The sequence below is a fragment of the Artemia sp. Qi Xiang Cuo genome, chromosome 9, assembly GCF_049724085.1.
Source record: "Artemia sp. Qi Xiang Cuo chromosome 9, ASM4972408v1, whole genome shotgun sequence".
Classification (NCBI taxonomy): Eukaryota; Metazoa; Arthropoda; class Branchiopoda; order Anostraca; family Artemiidae; genus Artemia; species Artemia sp. Qi Xiang Cuo.
In genome coordinates, this window is record NC_142802.1 from 48,975,321 (window position 1) to 48,997,523 (window position 22,203).

The 22,203-nt window shown below is 35.0% G+C and overlaps 1 protein-coding gene across 4 annotated transcripts in view; it reads left to right on the forward strand.

The window, feature by feature from the left end:
* Nucleotides 1–22,203, forward strand: part of LOC148948742 (uncharacterized) — a 96,675-nt gene that overhangs the window by 27,601 nt on the left and 46,871 nt on the right. For all 4 annotated transcript variants that reach the window (XM_089094656.1, XM_089094654.1, XM_089094655.1 and 1 more), the window contains exons 3-4: nt 1,750–1,950; nt 6,486–6,599. In XM_089094656.1, coding sequence (XP_088950782.1) covers nt 1,750–1,950; nt 6,486–6,599 — 315 coding nt within the window. The remainder of the gene's footprint in view (nt 1–1,749; nt 1,951–6,485; nt 6,600–22,203) is intronic.

Consider the following 22,203-nt stretch of genomic DNA (forward strand, 5'->3'; position numbering starts at 1 on the left):
TTGTTTGGACTTCACTTTATTTCTGATCATTTTTGGGTTTATCATCACTCTTTAGCCTAACCTTTTCTGGAAAAAGCTTTTTGTAATTCTAATTTCTGTTCATTTTTAAATGGCCCTAGTGTTAATATGTGTTAACAGTGCGATTATTTAACACTTTTAAATACAAATTGATTGTAACGATTCGTGGTGCCTGAAAATCGGTGGATTTATTGTTTCCCACCATTTGGTGGTTGGTAAACCACCAAATCTTTCCTACTAAAAAAAAATGATGGAAAATGTTTTATTATGCATAATAAGGGTCACAAAAAAAGTTTCAAGTATTATGACCAAGTATTAACTGCTTGTAAGCTATGAATACTACATGGCAACTGTTAATGGGCAAAGAATAATAATAAATACAAAACTGTAGAAAAAGGAAAAGCTAAAGGGTCTTTGCTTAAAGAAACTGGAATCCGAGCCAAAGCAAAAAGTTTCCGTCTCTTTGAGAAAAAAGCACATTCCTGTCTAATCTTCTTTAAACTTTCAGGGATCGATCCCTGGACAGAGAAGATCAAGATTAAAAAAAATCAAGAAAACTCGCTGCTTTGAAAGGTTTATAGCTTACATGTGAAATTCCCTGGGCCTAGAGAACCCTGAATAAAAACAAGACACAGTCTTCTCGAAAACGGGTCTATAAACCTTTTTTTTTTAAGTCCTTAGACCTAGGATAACGTATATAAAAAAGCAAACATCAAGCGCTGACACCGTAGGAGTCCCCCCTCCCCCCTTACGACACCCCTCCCCCTCCTCAGCTGCGCCCCTGACTGAACCTAATGGTTTTAGTCGATCGAATCTTAGCTTTTTTCAACCACGCAAGTGGACACTCACTAAATAAAAATGTATGGTTTATTGTGTTCTTTATAGTTGTTTTGGTAGAAGTTCAAACGCTGCTGTACCAGGTGTGTATTGGGACAAGTATTGACAACAAATATACTTTGACTTTATTTGACTCACATCTGCGGCTTCTCCACCATGGTCAGACTTAGCTGGTGGCTCCACCCCCAAGACCCCCAAGAACTGGACAAGCAAAAATTACCTGAGAAAATCTGACGCCATCTTCTGGATAAGTTGCGCATAAAAAAATAAAATAAAAAACTCGGCCGATATCCGATATTTTTTTTCCGATATCCGATAATGACACTGACCCCCATATCGGTCCGATAATATCGGCTGGCCAATATCTGGGTCGGGCCCTAGTCTGGACTAGTCGTCAGATAAGTTACACCTGCTAACCATGGAAAATACAAGGTAAGTGAAGATACGTGACGACGTATTTAAACAAGCCATTCAATCATTTCAAAAATTGAAATTATGTACAGAGAACAAAAACGGTCAGTAATAGTGAAAAGTGGTACATCTTCAGGTGTCTGTAATATTTTATTTTTATGTTGGAGTACACTTGGTCATTGTTGTTATTCTCCTATTTTTCTATAAGCATTTCAGCTAGCTCATGGTTGGATAAAATTTGTTGTTATTTCTTATGGATTGCATCCGGGGACGTTTAGACTAGCCAGATTAATCGGGTAAGGGATGCTGGAACGCACTCGTAGAGGAAATATAAGAAACCCCGCAAGATTAATTTCGAAGGACCTAAAAGCATAGTTAGAGAATTTCAGATCCCCCTCCCCCCAGAAGAATAATTGGATGCTTCAGAAAAAATGAGGCTGTGTACAACTATTTATACCGTAATAGCCTTTTACTGTTTTTCAGCAACGCGCTGTAGCACCTCTTGAGCCTACTCTTGTGAGGACCCTGGTTGATCACCGTGGTAATAATCTGGCTCATATACTCGCTTCACGTGGTCATACTGCAGCACTTTCATGGCTTGTTACAGCAATGGGAGAACATTTTTTACCTGCTGTATTTGAAACGAACGATAAAGGCTTCAGTCCTGTGTTGTGTGCTGTAAAGGTATGTGATCTCTTATGTATGAATTAAAACGCCAATTACCACACAAAATACAAAGATATTCTTTCTTGGAATATGAAAGAATTGAAAAATTAGGCCCCTAATTCTTGGAAAAAAAACATTCAAATTTACTAACCAACGCATAACATATGTTGGGCATAATACATATTGGGTGGCCTGTGCCGTGGCTTAACATGGGTTTAACTTTCAGGGAAACTTAAAGTATTGCTCGCCTCCCCCTTCTATCTCCCACCTTTCTCAGTCTACTGGATTTTGTCTGATATCAGGGTTTCAAATTATCTTAAAAATAATAGGCTAAAGGCTAATTCTTAGGCTACATTAATTAAGTAATACAAATAAGCAAAAAGACCTACATGATGTTACGTCTAGTAACACCTAACTGATATTTCTTTGAAAAACTTCAAAATGTCAAAATGTGTAAGAGAATAAATGTTACTGAAAATACATGTTATATTGTTTTATGGGCTCAAGAACTTGCTATAAACCTATGAGAAAAATGATTATGAGTCAAATGATCTGATTATGAACTCCATTGGAAAGAAGGATATAACTTCCCGTGTTTACTAGAGATTTATATCAATAGACGTGACCATCCTTTAGAAGCGAACCCCTTTTCACAGCTACATTTGACAACTGACATTACCACAGGTTCTAGTATCCTAATCTTGGTTCTAAGCTATCTTCTGGTTCTTCCAAACTTTTTTTTTTTTTTTTTTTTTTTACTGCGAAACAAAAAGAGTCTGCGGCTTAGCTATTCCGCGTTTTATATTCACTACTTCCAACATCCTTTCTAATAATACTTCCTTCATAGGTGAGACTATCCTCCCCGTCAATTTCACCGTTGCCAAATATAACCTCTATACCCTGATTTATTCCTAATTTAAGCGACAATAAATTGCTTCTGTTCGTTAACATTTTTATTTTGGATCCTCAAACCATCTGCATTATTTAAGTCTAGGATGCTTTACCTTACCATTGAACATCTTGTTCTTCCATAGTCTTTGATGTGTTCTCTTTGGACGAAGTGTGTCCGAATAATACATATAGATGGATAAAAAACACAACCCTACTTCTGACCCCAGACCGGGCCTAACTACTAACATCGCTTCCTACGTCAAACATCTTACTCTCTATACTCACTGTTATTAAGAGTAAGCAGCATGTATACAAGTGCTTTTTGCACGCAAGATTTTGATTCTTAAAGAGAAATTAATGTTTCGTATATAATATGTAAAGATTGAGATACCTGATGCTACGCTCTTATACATAGCACTAATCGCTTTAAAATCATTTTCTTGTATGTAATATAAGATGAGAATAAGATCTCATTTGAATCTCTTCAACTGTTCATAATTTATGAAATTTAGGACTATAGGGGTTTAATAATTAGTCACTTTAAAAAAAAAATGCTTTTAATTCACTTTTAATAAAAATCGCGAAAGTCATGTGAGCACATCCTCTGATTTTTCTAAGATTCGCGTTCTTCTCATAAATCTTATCTACATCATTTTCTTTTCTAATAACTATCATCGTTCTAAGCAAGTTGTTCTTATTGGAAGCGAGCGAATTCTTCTTTAATTACTATGTGTAATCACTCTTTTTTATGAAGGGTTTTAACTAAAGTTTTCCTAAAAACACTTCCCCTTTACCAAGATCACATAATCTCAATTTTCAGTATCTTAAAGGCTATGTATCGTTGTAACCGCCATGTTCAAAAACTCATTTACTATTCCATTAGTACTTTAATATCATCATTTTTAAATCCTTTTAATATTCTCTCGAACTCCTTGCTAGATAAATCTTCCTTCATTTCTAAATTATTACAGAAATGTTCTTCATCATTAACTCGTGTTTTTCTATTTCTTTTCCCTCACAGCTTTATTACGGTTTAGCTTATTCCCAAAACGTTTTTCCCGCATCTCCTTATATTCTATTTGTCACTAATTGAGGTTCCAGTCCTATCTTTAACTTGGGCTAGTCCGTGCTGGCTACTTCACCTCAGTTTCTTAACGTGTCAAAACAATAACTAATTATTTTGCCATTCAAGCCAGTGTTGCCACTGGACTGAAACCAAAAAACGGTGCCGGTCGATGAAAAAGCGGTGTTTTTGCGGTATCCTCTCTACCGAAACACGGTATAGTTTATGGTGTATTTTGATACCCGTAATGCAATTACATTGCCACTAGTTTCAACAAAAATTTACTTTTTAAAAGTAATTGATTCCTTGCTACTTTTCTAGCAAATGGATACTATTCTTTATTATTTTCTTAAGTGATATATTCTGCCATGAATTTTGAACAAGAAAGGTAGAATAAAAATGAAAAAGATATCCCTTAGATACCTACTCGATATATAAAGTGGAGAAAATAGTCCACACTTTTTCCCACTTTCTGGCACCCTCACCCTTCTTCATCACTAATAGCTCGTGCATACCACCCGTTCTCTAGAAAATTGGAAGCAGTATAATCTACTCTTTCCTGTTTTAAACTAGATTAAACGTTTATTTATCAATATTTGTTTCATTTTCGGCACTTTCTCCAGAAATACTCAGTATACTGTCATGTTTTTCCCATTTTATATTTTTGGTTACTCCGATATACCGGCCTTGAAAACGAAAAATTTCGCGAGTTCCGCAGTAGTCTATCAAGCCATATATCATTAGAAGTAGAGAGCAAACAGTCCCTTTTCCCGTACGGTGACATTACTTAGTATAAATTCAGTGATAAGAGTCAGTGATTGCGGTATAAGTGGCAGGCAACACAGATTCAAGCTTTTAGCTCTTTCGCCAATATTCTGCTGCGTTTCTTGGTCTGTGCTCCTGTCTATCGGACTATTATAGGACTATCGAATAGTCTACTCAAGCGTTTCTATGTTTTTAAATCTACGTTTTTTATCAGCTTAAAGCTGATATAGAAACCCAAACAATTTCTTTATTTTACTTTAAAATTACGAGGAATGTAACGGAATTATAAATTTTAGGGATCGCCCTGTAAATTTTTAGAAGAAATATTTCAATTATCTCATTGAGGTGTTCTTACTCCCAGCGCTCGAATTAAAATTCCTCTTCTTCCTTTAAATGTTAGGTCAGTTTGTCGCACGGAAGCAATTTGGTTGGTTGGTCCACTTTTTTTCGCAAATCAACTCTTTTTACGTCTACACTTGCAATTCAACATTTAGTCGGTTTACAGCCGGATGTTTTTCCGTTGATTTTGAATTGAACATCAAATATTTTGCAGTAGGCATCAAGACATGGCTAGTTGTAGAAAAAAGACAAGACAGATGGTCCGAATAAAAGCATATTAATCAATTTCAATTGAGCAATTTTCTATGATTTTTGAAATACCGTGATGGTAATGGTAGTCAAGGCTGTTATATCACTAGTAACCTTTTAGCTGCAACATAATGAGCGCACAATCCATAGTGATCGTGACTTGGAGGTACCACTAGTAAAAGAGTAGCTCAAAGTAATATTCCTAACCAGGGTCGCCAAAGGGACACTTACTCCTTTGACATTTTTCACGGTGATGTCGGGACACTTAGGGTCTAGAATTTGAAAAAAGAGCGATACTGTTTGAATGTTTTCCAGTCAATGTTTTCGTTTTTGAATAGTTAGTGTTGATTTTTGCTCTTTTATTGCTATAAACTGAGCGTCGACTTTTCTGGTTCGATATTTTCTTATTAATTAGGAGTTTTCCCGTTTTGAGTGCGTGCTCAATTTCTTTGCTTTTTGTAAAATGGCAACACTGATCCAAAATTGAAACCTAAAGAAATAGGTGACTGCATCGCTAAGAAAAAAAAGCAAGAAGCTAGAATTAGAGATGTTGAAATCGAGTTCTAGTCGAACCAAGCTGCTAGTTTTGTGGAGAGACACTGAAAGTTTCTTTTTTTGTTCATTTTGACACTTTGATCCAAAATTTTTTTTTCAACCCTGGTCCGAACTCGAGCTAACGCAAAAATGGAATCTGATTGGTAAAATGCATTGCATCATAATGAATATAAAGTAAATGAAGTGTCGTTGATCTTTTTCTAACTTAGTAAGAAGAAGAACAGGGAAAAATTCGATTTTGTTTGTTATTAAACAAAAAAAAAGAGAAGCATAGCCGCCTGCCAAGCTCCGGCGCTATGGCCTGGAAATGCACTTGAAGACAAGGAAATATAGCATAAACATCAACAACGATAAGAACAATAGGGAATTCCTTTCGCAAGACAATGGAATTCTATATTTGAATGAATATTCCGACCCTATGTCCAAGGGCCGTCCTCAGCAAAATATAAATATGTTAAAGAAAAGAGACACTAAAATATGACCATTAAGACTAAAATAATTGTTTTTTAAACAGTCCCAGCATCCTTACTTCAGCAAAGTTCAACCAGGAAGTCCTGCCGCTACTATGAAGCTTATGATTGTTTGAATCTTTGTAATTCATTGTAAATCATTGCAATAGTTGGAAATGTTTCTGTTTTGAATTAGGATATATCAGGCTCCTTAAGCATTTTGTTTCTCTTCCCTTTTTTAGGATGGACAATTAGAAACAGTCAGATGGATAATAGAAAATACCCCAGTGGGCTCGATGCTCGGAACAGCAGACACAGAAAAGAGTATTTTACATGTAACAGTTAAAGCCGATAAGGTAATTTTTTAGCTTCTAGCGTTTAGCGTTTTTAGCTTTTGTACGCCGAAAAATCCTTTTTTAAAAGTTTTTTTCTCCCCAGATGTTTTTATATTCTTTTTGTTCCAAAATTCAAAGTTTCAGTGTTGTACCATTAGGGGGTAGTTTATCCGTAAGGGTTTAAATATCCAAAGTTTCACCGAAAAGAAGTTTTTTTTTGTTTTTTTTTTCTACATGCTGAAAACAGTTGGCATCAGGCAAGCTGAGACGTGTGAACTGTCATTATATCAAGCTAAAATTCACTGTTTTGAGTCTGGGAGGAAGCAGGCTATTCGATTTTTGAACGAATAGGAAATCATCGTTTTTTCACATTATTTCCAAGCTACCATATTTTCTGCACGATATCATATACCTAGAACTGAAGCTGATGCGACAAATACATCACTAGAAGAGCCATCCAAAAGTTACCACACTAGAAGAAAAATTATGTTGAAGTGGTGTTTGTATTCGTTTTTTTTTTCACTCTATAAGATCGATTTTCTTCTTTTTTGAAGAAATACAATTTTTTTATTTGTCTTAAGTCATTGAAAAATTACTAAACTAGAGATATTATCCCTAAAAAAGGGAAAGCTACGTCTTTGTTTAACTTTCTTTTTCTTAGAAAATTATCAGGCTGATTTTCAGGGTTGTGAAAGGTTCATGTTGGCATTTGAGATTATTTCTACGTTGTTTCTTTTCAATTGGTGCTTGCTCAAATTAATTTAAAATTGAAAACGAAGGTGATTTAAGAAAAAATGTGATGATAATGATGTTTAATTTCACTCGATGTCTGTAAATGTCAAGGACGGAAGAAAAATGTTTAAAACGTGAAATTCGTAAAAATATCCTAAAAAGCGTCATTTCGAAGATTTTCCTGCTTAATTTCACAGAGTATATCTCTCAGCATATACACAGGAGTGTAATTTGGTATGAGGTAGAGGGGGATGGGTGCAACTGCCCCCCCCCTCCCCAGCTGAAAATTAGCGTCTTCAAAAATCTTGTCAAAACTAAATTGGCTTACTAAAAAAAAGCCTCCCACAAAACGGATCGGTTTTATTTTAGTATACCTTTCCCTTTATTGTATTGTACCTTTGCCTTTATTTATTATTGCATTTTTCATTGCCATTTTCAATTGACTTGGGAAAATTGGTTCCACCCCCACCCCCCGGCTCTTGACGAAATTACGCCACTGATAGAAAACCTTAAGGAAAAGAACATAATCCGCTTTGAGCTATCGTTTCGGTATTCAGTGGAACGGTAGAACAGCCTAGATAATTACATTTTTTTTTTCAAATAAACGCAAAACTAATTAATACCACATCCCACATTGCCGCCCAGCAGGTAGTATAAACCGAATTAATTTTTCCTATAAAGAAATGTTTAAAGGATGTGCGCAGGGTAAACACAGAATTCTCTTATCAGGTTCTTTAATTGGTAAGTATCAATGGTTTAGGACCCCTGGCAGTCTGTGGTGGATCCCAGTGTTTCTGATTGTATACTTGCGCGTTGTGCCATGCTGTCGAAAAATGTAAATGTCTTTCTTAGGTAGACCTGAATCTATCCAATGTCCAATCTGAAATATCAACGGACAAAATAACCGTTTGCTGCTACTCAAAATTGGGATTTGTTAAAGGAGAGGAAAAAAATGTAATCGAACTTACTTGTGACAAAACATTGAAGTTAATATTTTAAAAAGAGTCACTATCAAATCTTTGGCTAAGATGTCGAAAGAACTAGGCCTAGCCAAAAGATACCAAAAAGCTTTAACATTTATAATTCCCTTCCTTACGTATTTGTAAAACTAATTTCTCTCATATTGTTGTTATGAAAACAAGACATCGCAATGAACTATATTCCAACCAAAAATTAAGATTCAAACTTTTGAGTATTCAGCCAGGTATTCAGCACTTAAACTCGCTGACGTATAGAAGCACAATTAATTACAAAAAGAACTAATTTTTTTTTACTATTATATATATGAACAATTTTTCTATTTTTATTTGAGTTGGTATATTTTTCATTTTAATTTCCTGCTTTGCTACTTATTTTAGCTCATCTTGTTTTATCATACGCTTATCATCTTCGATTTTTAGTAGGTGCACATATAAGGTAAGAAAATATTTGTAAAATATTTACGATACTTTCCCATTATATGGACACTTCTAAAAAGTCAGGTTCGGTTAATGCTAATGAAATAAAGTAAAATAGGATGAATATATAATAGTTTATAAACAAATTTAGGCTATATATTTGCACATTAGGGGGTGGGGGGTGGTTAGTAAAGTATTGCATATATTAAATACGCAACCTAACCTAACCTAGGTACCTTTCCCCTTCTAAACCCCAAAAAACAACAGTTTAAATATCGTCTACGCAATGAAAACCACGGTATGGATTGCATTACTCTGAAGCCGTCCATTGAATTAACCCGTCAAAAACGGGTTTTTCATGACTGGTTTCCTTGTTGGTGCCCATATAATAGGAAAGTACCATATTTACAAAAAGAACTTTCAAAAACACATGAAAATTTTTTTATATGTATTTTGAGTACTTATGCATTATAACTAAACCAGCGCTATAGACTGTACGAGGAAACAAGACAAACGGGTATTTGCTAGATAAATTCATGGCAAAGCGTGGTTTCTCATTGAGTTTACAATATTTAAACAGTTGTTTTTTGGGGTTTAGGGGGGGGGAAGGTACCTATATTTAGGTCACGTATTTAATATATGCTATGATTACCCCCACCTTCCCCCTAATGTGCAAATATATAGCCCAAATTTGTTTCTAAACTAATATACATTCATCCTATTTTATTATATTTCATTAGCATTAACCAAACTTGACTTCTTTCGTGTATAGTGCTGGTTTAGTTATAATGCATAAGTACCGTATTTTGTTACTTTTTACGAGTTGGACTAAACCCCCTTACCCTCCCCTACCTGGAAACGGCCTTGATTGCAGGGTTCAGTATTTATGTGGATTAAGTCCATTTTCGACGCTTTCAAAGTGCCAGTACTCCAACATAACTAGAGGTCAATATGGTAGGATATTGTATGATATATACACTAGAGAACCACGTGGGCCATGGCTGCTAAAAAAAAGAAAACCAAAACGAAAAAAAGAAACACTAAAAAAAAAAAAATGTATATCCCTACCCCTTTTATACATACACTTATTATTTTCAAAATAATGTTTACTTAGCCTCCTTTTCTAATCTTTACTTTTGTAATATCTAGTTGGCACTTGCTCTTTAAAATGTTCATTATCCATTCCTTCGCTCTTGTCCCCATTTTAAAACTTTCGTCTCTAAGATTCTCCAAATCCTGCCACAAAATTATATGGATCGTGAAAAGGTCTTTAATGTTATATTTACATAGATAACCATCTTTTTTTAAATCTATCTTTACTTGATTAATATCATTCAGTACTACATTATGCATTTATATAATCTTCTGTACACATACACTTTTCTTTTTGTAGTTTTTTCTTTAAGAGGTCCACACCAGAGTTCCCAACGCGGTATAGTTGTACAGTTTTTGGTATAATTAAGAGGTCCTGGTACAATGGGGTACGTTGAAGCATGGCCCAATCCAAAATTTCTGGAACATTTCGGTACATTTGAGCTGGGTTTACCATGTCAAGATATATCTCTTCCAAAGATATATCTCTTCCACGCTAAGAGGTAGCTTGAATTCCTCAAGTTACCTCTTAGCGGTTTAAGCAACCAAAAATGGGGTTTTCGTCGATGTGAGACGAAAAGAAATCCTAACAAGTTTCGGGCTAATCATTACAAGAGAAAGAGCGCTCAATATTGGCTTCTGAGAGAGGGTGAAGATATTATTGAAAAAAAAAGGATGCTTGCCTTTCAGCTTATTTTGGTCAGAAAGCTGGCACAATTTTTCTCAAAACGTCGTCAACGCTAATCCACACGATATGTTAGGAGTTAATGAGGGATCGTCATGGTGAAAAGTTTGGGGACCACTATAGCATACGATTCCGACATTGCATCATGAGCGGGTCCGGGGAGGCCGCACCTCCCCCCATACAATATTTTTCTGGTGCCCTGATTCTGTTTTTTTTTCTTTTTTTTACTATTTTTTTTAAATAAACTTAAATAACTTGGTCAATTATTTGTGCCCTTGTCACCCCCCACCTCCAAGGTTTTGCTCTAGATCCGCCTTTGCATTGCATGGTCTCTAAAACTTTTTGGTGCCAATTCTGGTAGAACCATAGAACTCATTCAACTGACGGATAAACAGCCTTTAGGGCTACCTAGCGAGTATTATCGGAAGCCTGGCGTAATATATTAACTATTAAGGACAATATAAAGACAAGCTAATCCACGTCATCTATCCTTTTACTGAACTTTACACAAAGCATTGAAGTCAATAAATTTAATTTCAACATTTAGGCATTAAGTTGATAGCGATTACATGTTATGCTAATAGTAATTTTTAACCTGGCAGGAAGGCCAAGTTTAGAGCTGATAGGGTTTTTCATAAAAAACCCATATGTACTTAAAAGGCTGATACACACTTTTTTTTTCTAAAGATCCATTAATTACTTTGATTAGAGAGTCTCCAACTGTTTTCCTACCAAAATTGGATTGCAGGATTCGAAGTATGGGGTATAGTCTAACTTTAATGACACTTAGTAATTAGTGCCACGCGGATCTAAAAACTATTAGTCATTTGCGCACGTTCAGAGTTATGCGGAGGGCTGGAATTATGCATGAAAGATTGGGCTTATCGCATTCCCTCATGCCATGATGGGTATAAATGAGTTGGCGTTACCAACCGATGTTACTGAGCCTCAAGGGGTCTCCGGCTCTTAACTTTTAAACTTGCTACAAATTACATGCTTCATGATCTGGTATGCATACTAGGAAAATATAAAGAGAACTAAACTAGCTGTTTGAATTGTTTACAGATTTTAAAACTGTCAAATATGTCTCCAACCTGCCTTTTGTTTGAATGTTAATCAAACTCATTTTAGCTCTGGACTTAAAATTTTAAATACACACACACAAACACACACACACACACACACACACATATATATATATATATATATATATATATATATATATATATATATATATATATATATATATATATATATATATATATATATATATATATATATATATATATATATAGTATGTATATTGACTTTGCGCCTTCAATGTTCTCACTTCTGTCTCTTAAGACCGCATTCAGATGTGTATCCGTTTCTCTTGCCATTACCTTCCTCCTATGGCATACATTAAGCTTCCTAGTGTTCAGTCTCATGGCATAGTCTGCAAGTCTACACTCTAACTTTCATACTGAAAATGCTGCTGACTACAAAGTAGGCGTTGCTGCTTATTTCTTTTATCAGTTACTATTATGAACAAGTGGATATTCACGTGTGAAATCTTCTTTACTTGGTAAGCTAAGTAGAAAATTGGATTTTCCTGATCCTGAACCACATGTAATGCAAGTGTGGCCCTTCTTCTTATAGAGTCTAGCTTGGAAAATAATAAAATATAATGGAAGAAGCGTTCTGATTGCTATTATATATTCTTTCTCTTGCTTTTATTTTTTTCTTTCGGCCTCATTTTAATAAAATATTTTCTTGGCAGCATCTGCAACATTCCTAATATTTTGACTCAAATTTCATTTGCTTTTCATGATTCTTATTTTTCTTCTGCACGTATGGTGGAGTTATTTTTCCACAAATACTATTTCTTCAGACACTTATTATTAGAAATAATAACATGAGAAATGGAAGCCTAGATGTGCTAGACTTCCTCAAAGAATTTGTAGTCCTCAAAATATACAATAAATATACTATTCGTTCTGGAAAAAGACTAAAATTGCTAAGTTGACACAGATGGTTTTATGACAAAATTGGTTATTTAAGTGGTTTTGAACTTTCCTTTGTACAAGGAGAGAGGTGAATCGTAGTAGCATTCAAGTAGCTTCTAGTAGCATTCTGGAAAAGCCAAACATTTGAAAATGTGGATACTAGGTCGGTGAAAATGTATCTCCTACATTTTCCCTGGATACATTAGGCCTCTCTGGAGAAACCAATAAGGGTTGTTGGGTTGTGTGTTTCTATGGACAAACGGACGAATCCTTTAATAACAAATATTATTGAACATTAAGAGAATATGCAGACATCCTTCTGCTTCGCAGAAAGTATAGGCTTGTTTTGTTAAGAAAGCATCTTTCCAATTCATTCTTCACTTCCTACGTTTTATTAATGATTAATGTTAGCCAAAGTTAACTAAAAAGGAATAGGCAAACTTTTCTTGTTTTGTTAAGAAATAATTTCTTCCCTGTCTAAGCAAGTTAAGAAATCATTCCTTAATAAAACAAGAAACGTCTACCTATTCCTCTTTAACTAACTGAAGTTAACATCATTCCTCAATAAAACGATGAAAGTGAGGAAGAATTGGAATGGCGCTTTCTAAATAAAACAAGGCTTGCGTAAAATGCAAACTAGTCTCGTTTGATTGTGATACTCCCTTGCTGATAAATATTGTAATATTTTACCAATCAGGGGACTTCTATACTAAATAAATGGGGTGGTTTCTTTTTTTACCATTGACCTTGTATGTATAAAAATGGCCTTTTGGCCTTATCCCCTCTGAAATCTCACAATTTCCCCCGTAATTTCCTAGTCTTGCAGGTATTATATTTTATATTGCGCTTTTTATCTTCGGTTTTGACGAATATACCCATTCTCCCTTCCGAAGCCGAATACTGACGTATATGCCTGCTGCTAACTCCTCATTTAGAAAATTGTTGAAGCTTGTATTCCCGGTTTTTTTTTTTTTTTTTTTTTTTTTTTTTTTTTTTTTTTACTGATAAAAGATTTTCTGACAATATTTGTTTTTAATATATTCAGTGTATTAAAAGTTACTTCCCGAATATTTAATTTTGGATGCATGCAAGCCACCCATAATGGCTTTGCTAATGTGATACACTAGTGACAGCCATTCTGATCATAACAAATGAATTCCCTTTACTAATTAGTAATTCCACCATTCGCAAGAGCTTTTATAACTAGGCCCGTGCCGTGAATAAATCTCAATTCAAACTTGTCTTTCTTTCACATATCGTCGTTAGGAAAATATTTGACACTAGGCCCAGTATAACTGACATCGGTTAGGGGGGCGGGTATGCCTGCATTTTTGAGCCGGTGGGTTGCCTATTACAAACGTGGTATGTGGCTGATCTATCGTGTATGTCACTGTCTGTTAAAACTAAGTTGATAGGATTGACTGCAAAGGCCTAAATTTATTTTATTAAGGTGGGTGACAGTGGTGATGTGCAAGATGTTATGGATTAAAATTTCTTCTTGCATTTTCATTAAAGTTTGTTTAGGAAACTATTTTTTGCGAGTGTTTCAAACAGTTCGTGGTAACGAACTGTAAGTAAGGAGCGACCCGGCTCAATGGTAACCGAAACTCTAAAAAACGGAATTTTGATACCAATAGATACATCAAAAGAATCAGATCTTAATTTTGGTTTCAAATATATAAGTTTCATAAAGTTTAATCTTACCTATCAAAAGTTACGCGCCTGAGAAAATTTGGCTGATTTTCGAAAAAAGGAGTAAAGACCCCCTAAAAGTTATAGAACATTAATGAAAATCACACCATCATATTCAGCGTATCAGAGAACCCTACTGTAGAGGTTTCGAGCTCCTATCTACGAAAATGTGGAATTTTCCATTTTTTGCCAGAAGAAAGATCACGGATGCGTGTTTATTTGCTTTTTTTTTCTTTTCCCCAGGAGTGATCGCATCGACCCAGTGGTCCTAGAATATCGTGGGAAGGCTCATTGGAACGGAAATTAAAAGTTCTAGTGCCCTTTTTAAGTGACCAAAAAAATGGAGGGCAACTAGGCCCCCTCCCACGCTCATTTGTTCCCCAAAGTCACCCGATCAAAATTTTTAGATAGCCATTTTGTTCAGCATGGTCGAAAATATTATAAATATGTCTTTTACGATGACTTAATACCTCGATAACCCCAGGGGGAGGGCTGAAAGTTATGAAATTTACCCAATGTTAACATATAGTATTGGCTATTGGGAAGTATACTGAAGTTTTCAGGGGGAATTTTTTCTGGTAGTGGGGGGTGGGGGTTGGTCGGGGGTTATATGGGAGGATCTTTTCATGAAGGAAGTTATCATGAGAGAAGGGACATTGCTATGAAGGGGGCGCCGGATTTCCCATCATTATTTTAAAAAAAATCAGAAATTAAATATAAAAATACAAGTTTTTCAACTGAAAGTAAGGAGCAACATCAAAACTTAAAGGAACAAAAAAATATTAGCTATATGATTGGGTTCACCTTCTAGTCAATGCCTCGCTCTTTAAGCCAAAGATTTTTTAGTACTTTCATAAGAGCTATTTATTCTAATTAACGGCCTTTGTGATTAATGGGTCATTTTTGAAGAATTGGAACACAATTCGAACTTTAGCTGAAAGAGCAAGGTATTGACTAGGGCGCAAACCCCCTAATATATGTATTAAAAATATATGAATATAGAAGTTCGTTACTTGAGTTAATTCGTAAGTTACGTATATTTATTACTAATAAAAAGGTTTGTGAATAAAATTCAACAAGTTTTGAAAAAGCCAGTTAACCAAATAAAAGTACAATTAGTATGCAAACTTCGGTTTAATTATTCATGTATGGTGACCCAAAATCAGAACCTGCATTAATTAAAAAACATTCACAAATGAAATAAAAAAAAAAAGTTTTTTTAACTGAAAGTAAGGAACGACGTTAAAACTTAAAACAAAGAAAAATAATTCCGTATATGATAGTGGCTGTCCCCTCCTCAACGCCTCTCTCTTTACGCTAAAGTTTGACTTTCTCACAACTCAATTTTTTTTAAACAATAAAATTTTGTTTGAACTGCAATTTTTTTAAATTAACTTTAACGAAATTTACACCATCAGATTCAGCTTATCAACAAACATTATTAAAGAAGCTTCAAACTCCTATCTGCAAAAATGTGGAACTTTGCATTTTTAATTAACTTTAACGAAAATTACACCATCACATTCAGCTTATCAGAGAACCCTATTAAAGAAGTTTCAGGCTCCTATCTGCAAAAAGGTGGAAATTTGCATTTTTTGCTCAAAGACAGATCACGATGCATGCCCTCCAAAAAATGGAGGGCAACTAGGCCCCCTCCCACGCTCATTTTTTTCCCAAAGTCACCCGATTAAAATTTGGAGATAGCCATTTTGTTCAACATAGTCGAAAATGTAATAAATATGTCTTTTAGGATGACTTAATCCCCCACAGTTCCCAGGGGAAGGGCTGCAAGATATGAACTTTGCCCATTGCTTACATATTGTAGTGGTTATTGGGAAGTATACAGACATTTTAAGGAAGGATTTTTTTCTGGTGGGGGGGGCTGGAGGAGGGGGTTACTCGGGAGAATCTTTCCGTGGAGGATGTTTTATTGGGGTAAGGGACATTTCTATGAAGGGGGCGCCGGATTTCCAAGCAGTATTGAAAAAACGTTCATAAATTGAATTAAAAAAAACAAAATTTTTCAACTGAAAGTAAGAAGCAACGTTAGAACTTAAAACGAACAGAAATTATTACGTATATGAGGGGATTCGCCCTCAAATCAATACCTCGCTCTTTACGCTACAGTTTTTTTAGTGCTTTCAAAAGAGCTATCTATTCTATTTAAACTTCCTTTGTGATTCAGGGGTTTGTGAATTAATTTTTTTTTTAACTTTTAACGTAAAAAGCGTGGTATTTACTAAGGGGAGAACCCCCTCATATACGTAATAACATATACGTAATAAAAAAAAAAAAAAAAAAAACAAGCGATACGGCTAAATAGTAATTGAAAATTTTAAAAACGGAATTTTGAAGTCAATAAATGTATCAAAAGAATGGGCTTATAATGCTGATTCTAAATATATAAATTGTATTAAGTTTAGTATTACTCATCAAAGGCTACGAGCCTGAGAAAATTTACCCGATTTTTTAAAGAGGGGGGAAACATCCCCTACAAGTGAAAGAATTTTAATGAAAATCCCACCGTCAGATTCAGCGTATCACAAAACCCTATTACATAGGTTTCAAGCTCATATCTGCAAAAATCTGCAACTATATCTGCAACATATTTGTTGCCAGAAGAAAAATATACGAATATAGAAGTTTGCTACTCAAGTTAATTTGTAAACTAAGTCATAACAAAATTTAGAGACATCCATTTAGCAAAAGAAGAGACAATTCTTTTGCAAATTTTGTTTACTTATTCAATGACGGAGAGCCAAAATAAAAGCTGCATTAACTAAAAAACGATCAGAAATTAAATAAAAAAAACAAGTTTTTTAAACTGAAAGTCAGGAGCGACGTTAAAACTTAAAACGAACAGAAATTATTCCGTTATATGAAGGGGGCTGTCCCCCCCTCAAGGCCTCGCTCTTTAGCTAAAGTTTGACTCTGTCTCACGACTTTATTTTTTAAAACAATAAAAAACTTTAGCGTAAAGAGCGAGGCGTTGATGAGGGGACAGCCCCTTTCATATACGAAATAATTTCTGTTCGTTTTAAGTTTTAATGTCGCTCCTTACTTTCAGTTTAAAAAACTTGTTTTTTTTTAAATTTAATATGTATTAAGACCCATTTATTGAAAAGTAAATAAAATATGGTTTGTAGACCAGTGGCGTAATTTTGTCCAAATCCTGGGAGTGGAGGGTAAAGTTGGAATTGATTTTCCCAAGTCAAGTGAACCTAACAGTGAAACACAAGCCATATAGTAGCATAAAAGCAAAGGTATACTAATGAAAAGTGATATGTTTCTGTGGATGCTTGAATTATGTAGGTCTGTTTTAATTTTGACACGAATTTTGAAGACGCTAAATGTCAGCTGGGGGGTAAACTGGGTTCGGGGGAGGTAGTTCCCCCCCCCCTGCGCCATAGGAAATTATGCCCCTGTCGTACACCTTTTTTTCAATAGCAGGTACACGCTAGCTTACTTGAATTTTTAAAATTTTCTTTTAGTTCTTCTCCCTTTCGCTGTCTTTCATTTATTGACAATCTTAAAGCAGTGAATAATTTTGCAATTTCCAATAGTTGTTTCAAGTGTCTAGCTGACAGATTATTCCAATAAACTTGAAAATGGACTCCGACCCTTTTTTGGATTTTGGTACTCCTGCACATAATTGTCGGTAAAGCATTGTTTAAATTTAGTGAAGAAATATGATAATCCTGTGCAACGCTGGAAACCACTCTACTTAAAAGGATAATTTGAACCTTGTGTGCGAGCTTGTTTCTTAGTCGAATCTACAGAAAAAAGCCGAGTCCATTTCGACCAATGGAAACGTCGACTATGTCCTGATTTTGTGACTTCCCACTTCTTACACAAACCTCTTTTTTTTGCACCAAAGCGTATTCCCCAAAAACGATTAATGTAAACCACAATATATAAATAATAATAAATAATAAATACAAATTATATATTATATAAATAATATGAAGATAATATATTATATTATCTTCATACAGCGACATAAAGTGACCAAAAACATTTTGATTATCGTATATTAAATAACATTTTAGAAGCCAATTGGACCAAGTCTATATCGAATTGAATTTAAACACATCAGCAAAAGTCCTCGTTTTGTTTTTTTCCGTTGATGGGTTCATTGAAATCGGAATCTACAGCGTGTTATACTAAACTGGCTTGTAAGCATTTAAATTCTATTTTTTGTACATATTTTATTTGGAAAATACCCCACGCCTCCTCTTCAAAAAATTTGTAGTTTTGTTGATGTTGAGCCACCCATACACATAATTGAAATTTCGCTCCAAAAATGTCTGTTATAACTGTATTTTTGCGTTATTTTCCCATAATTAATTTGTGCAGGTATTTTTGGACCACCTAGAAGTTCCAACTCAGTTTTATTTGAAAGCTTGATCTTATCTGTTTATTATGCCCATAAAATGAGTTTAACCCTGAGAGTTAACTTATGAGTGGAATGTGAGTGCCTAGTAGCCCTCCCCGTAAGATTATTTGAAGACAACAATAAAAATGGTAAAACAACATAATCTGCCATCTTTGGTTCAATCTAGCTAAAGCGTTCGAGGTCGAAAATTAATCACGAGAAACTTTTTTTTTAACAGTAAACATTGAGGTTTGGCTGTTGAAAAAGTAGAATAATTATAGTTTGTGTCAATAATTTAAACTGTCAAATGCACTAACGAAGATAGGCTGGATATATAAGGCTGGGACTGTTCCGTTGTTGTGAGATTGTTTGGGTCTTCACTGCGTCATAATCTCCTTCTCTCGTCCCTATCCCCGCAAGGAAAACCCTGCATTCTTGGCATTGTAGTGGCGTTAGGGAGGACCTTTCACGAATTTGTCAAACCACAATCGTGACTGAAAACATCGCTCTAGGGTGACTTTGAGGAGGGGCACCTCTCGAGTGAATTAATGCCTTGTAAACGACACAGTAGTGCACTGGTTTTGATTAAGGGACAGTTCTTCTGTTTTTTTTGTGGTTTTTCTTTGTGCTGACTAATCTTTTCCTAGCTATGTTATTTTTTGTGGGTTTCTTCCCCATTGTGATAATATTTGCAGACATGAATATTTAATGACTCAAAGATAATGAGGTTGATTGTGATTGGTTGTGCAGGGCGTCGATTCTTGTTGATCAGAGTGTATCATCAAGTGCTCAAAACTATGTAGTGACCAAGATGGACCTTGGCTTGCATAGAAACCTTGATTCAACTGGAGGTCCTGGCCGCAGTGGAAAAAGTGGGGTAGCATAGTAGTAATGCTACTTGGCAGTTTTCATGCCCAGTGAAATTTGTTGGCAGCTTTTGAAATTCTGCTACTGGCAGCTTTGGAACTTTTTCCATATCTGGGTCCCGGGAACTTCTTGCTGTCCAGTTGCAATCCAGCTAAAGCACTTTATGTTTTAAATAATGTCGAAATTGTGGTATGGGACACAACGGCGTTGAAAGGCAACTGTAGTATGGACATCTTACTAACAAAATCAGACGTTTTCAACTGACCTTATAAGGAGTTTCAGAAATTTCTCCTAGGGTTTAGGAAACATATAATTAGGAGATGCATAATTTATTCCTTAAAGTAAGAAGGATGGGATTGTTTGGGCGTTTGGATGTTTGCTTTTGAAATTTGGAAGTTTAAGTCTCTACAGGCAATTTTTTCTTTAAATTTAGAGTATATAAACCATATTTTTTCATTTTGTGGCGAAAGGAATGTTAAAACGCCTGGGAATCATAACTTACACATAGCAAAGACTTTTTTTTAGACTTCCAAGCGTGGCGCTCTTCAAATTTGAATTTTCTTTCTTTCTTTTTTTTATTATTTTCTCTTGATATATCACGATAAATTGTCACTCCAGAGGACTCTAGAATTCTATAATTTTAATCACCGGCAATAATTCTTTTTTTTTTTAATGTATCTTCTTGCCTTTTTTTTAACAATCACAAAATTTAAAATTTTACATGATAGTAGCTCTGCAAAGAGGATAAACGTTTTCTTTAAGTATTTATTCTTCTAGTTGAATGACACATCATTATAAGGAATTACTTAAAGTAAAGGTTGTTTACAACATTTGAATAGGCAAGGGGAATTCTGTAGTTCAGCCGTCTGTCAAACTCGAAGATAATACTTCAGAATTACACGGACACTGGAATGCACTAGTCCAACTTGAATAACAACCCTGTCGGTGAAGCCAGAGCTTGACAAGTTTGCTTGATAATTAATTCTATTCATGCAAAACAGGTTTTCCGAGCCCATGCCAATCCGATTCTTTTTTTTCATCTTATCTGAAAGAATTTAAATCCCATGAAAGACGAGAATTCAATCTGACAATGAATGCTTCGTAATTTGATAAACGATTCATTTGCCAAACTCTGGAATGTGAAAAATGGTACGGGAGGGACCTATTTTGATTGTGCTTAAACTGTTTGTCTGCTCAGAATCAAAGCACATTCAGCCTAAAAATAAGTTACCAGTCTATTCTGGCAGGTACGCAGAATTACGTTGGGGGATTATTATGATCCATTCATGGGCGCCGGCAGTTAAGGCCAAGAGGGTACTGACCCCTCGCCTGGGAAGCAAGAAAGACATTACAAGAGTTATAAAAATAGGAAAAGCAGAAACATTCCTACTTATTTATTTAAATCTTCGTGGAATAATTGCTCTTGGTCGCATTTGCTCCCTATGTGGAATTGGGTCTACTTTACTCCGCTGGTGTATGGTTTACTTTGTCGAGTGAACTGTATATAAATATAACACAGTATGATCATTTCCTATCTCAACCGTTAGACAAAGCCGGACCGAGATGCAAGTGCTCCGGAGAACATTTAAACAAGTATCAAACAGTTCGTGGTAACGAACTGTAAGTAAGGAGCGACCCGGCTCAATGGTAACCGAAGATCTAAGAAACAGGAATTTGATATGCATCAAAAGAATCAGATTTTAATTCTGATCTCAAATATATAAGTTTCATCAAGTTTCGTTCTACCCATCAAAAGTTACGCGCCTAAGAAAATTTGGCTGATTTTCGAAAAAAGTGGGAGAGGCCCCCTAAAAGTAATAGAACCTTAATGAAAATCACACCATCATATTCAGCGTATCAGATAACCCTACTGTAGTGGTTTAAAGCTCCTATATAAAAAAATGTTTATTTTTCAATTTTTTGCCAGAATAACGAACCCGGTTGGGGTGTTTTTTTTGTTTGTGTTTGTTTTTTTTTTTTTTTTTTTTTTTTTAACACTGGAGTATCTGTAACAACCAGGTGGCATTGAAAAAATGTAGATGGGTCATTTTACATGAAAATTAAATTTATATTTCCCATTTAAAGTGACCAAAAGAAATGGAGGGCAACAAGGTCCCCGCTCATTTTTTCTCAGAGTCACCCGATCAAAATTTTAAGATAGCCATTTTGTTCCACATGGTCAAAAATATGATAAATATGTCTTTTAGGATGACTTAATCCCCCAATGTCCCCAGGGGGAGGGCTGAAAGTTATGAACTTTACTCAATGTTAACATATTGTTTTGGTTATTGGGATGTATACAGACTTTTTCTGAGGAGATTTTGTCTGGTAGGTGGGGGAAGGAGAGGGTCGGGGGCTATATGGAAGGATCTTTCCATGAAGGAAGTTTTCATGGGGGAAGGGACATTGCTATGAAGGGGGCGCCGGATTTCTCAGCATTATTAAAGAAAAAGATCAGGAATTAAATAAAAAAAACAAGTTTTTCAACTGATCAACTGATTGTGATTAAGAGGTCATTTTTAAAGAACTGGAAAAAAAAATTTGAACTATAGTTTAAAGAGCAGGGTATTGACTAGGGGGCGAACCCCCTAATATACATGTTAAAAATTTATGAATATAGAAGGTCGTTACGTAAGTTAATTCTAAGTTACGTATATTTATTACTAATAAAAACGTTCGTAAATAAAATTAAACAAGTTTCGAGAAAGCCATTTAACCAAATATAATATGCAAATTTTGTTTTAATTATTCATGTACGGTGAGCCAAAATCAAAACCTGCATTAATTCAAAAACGTTCAA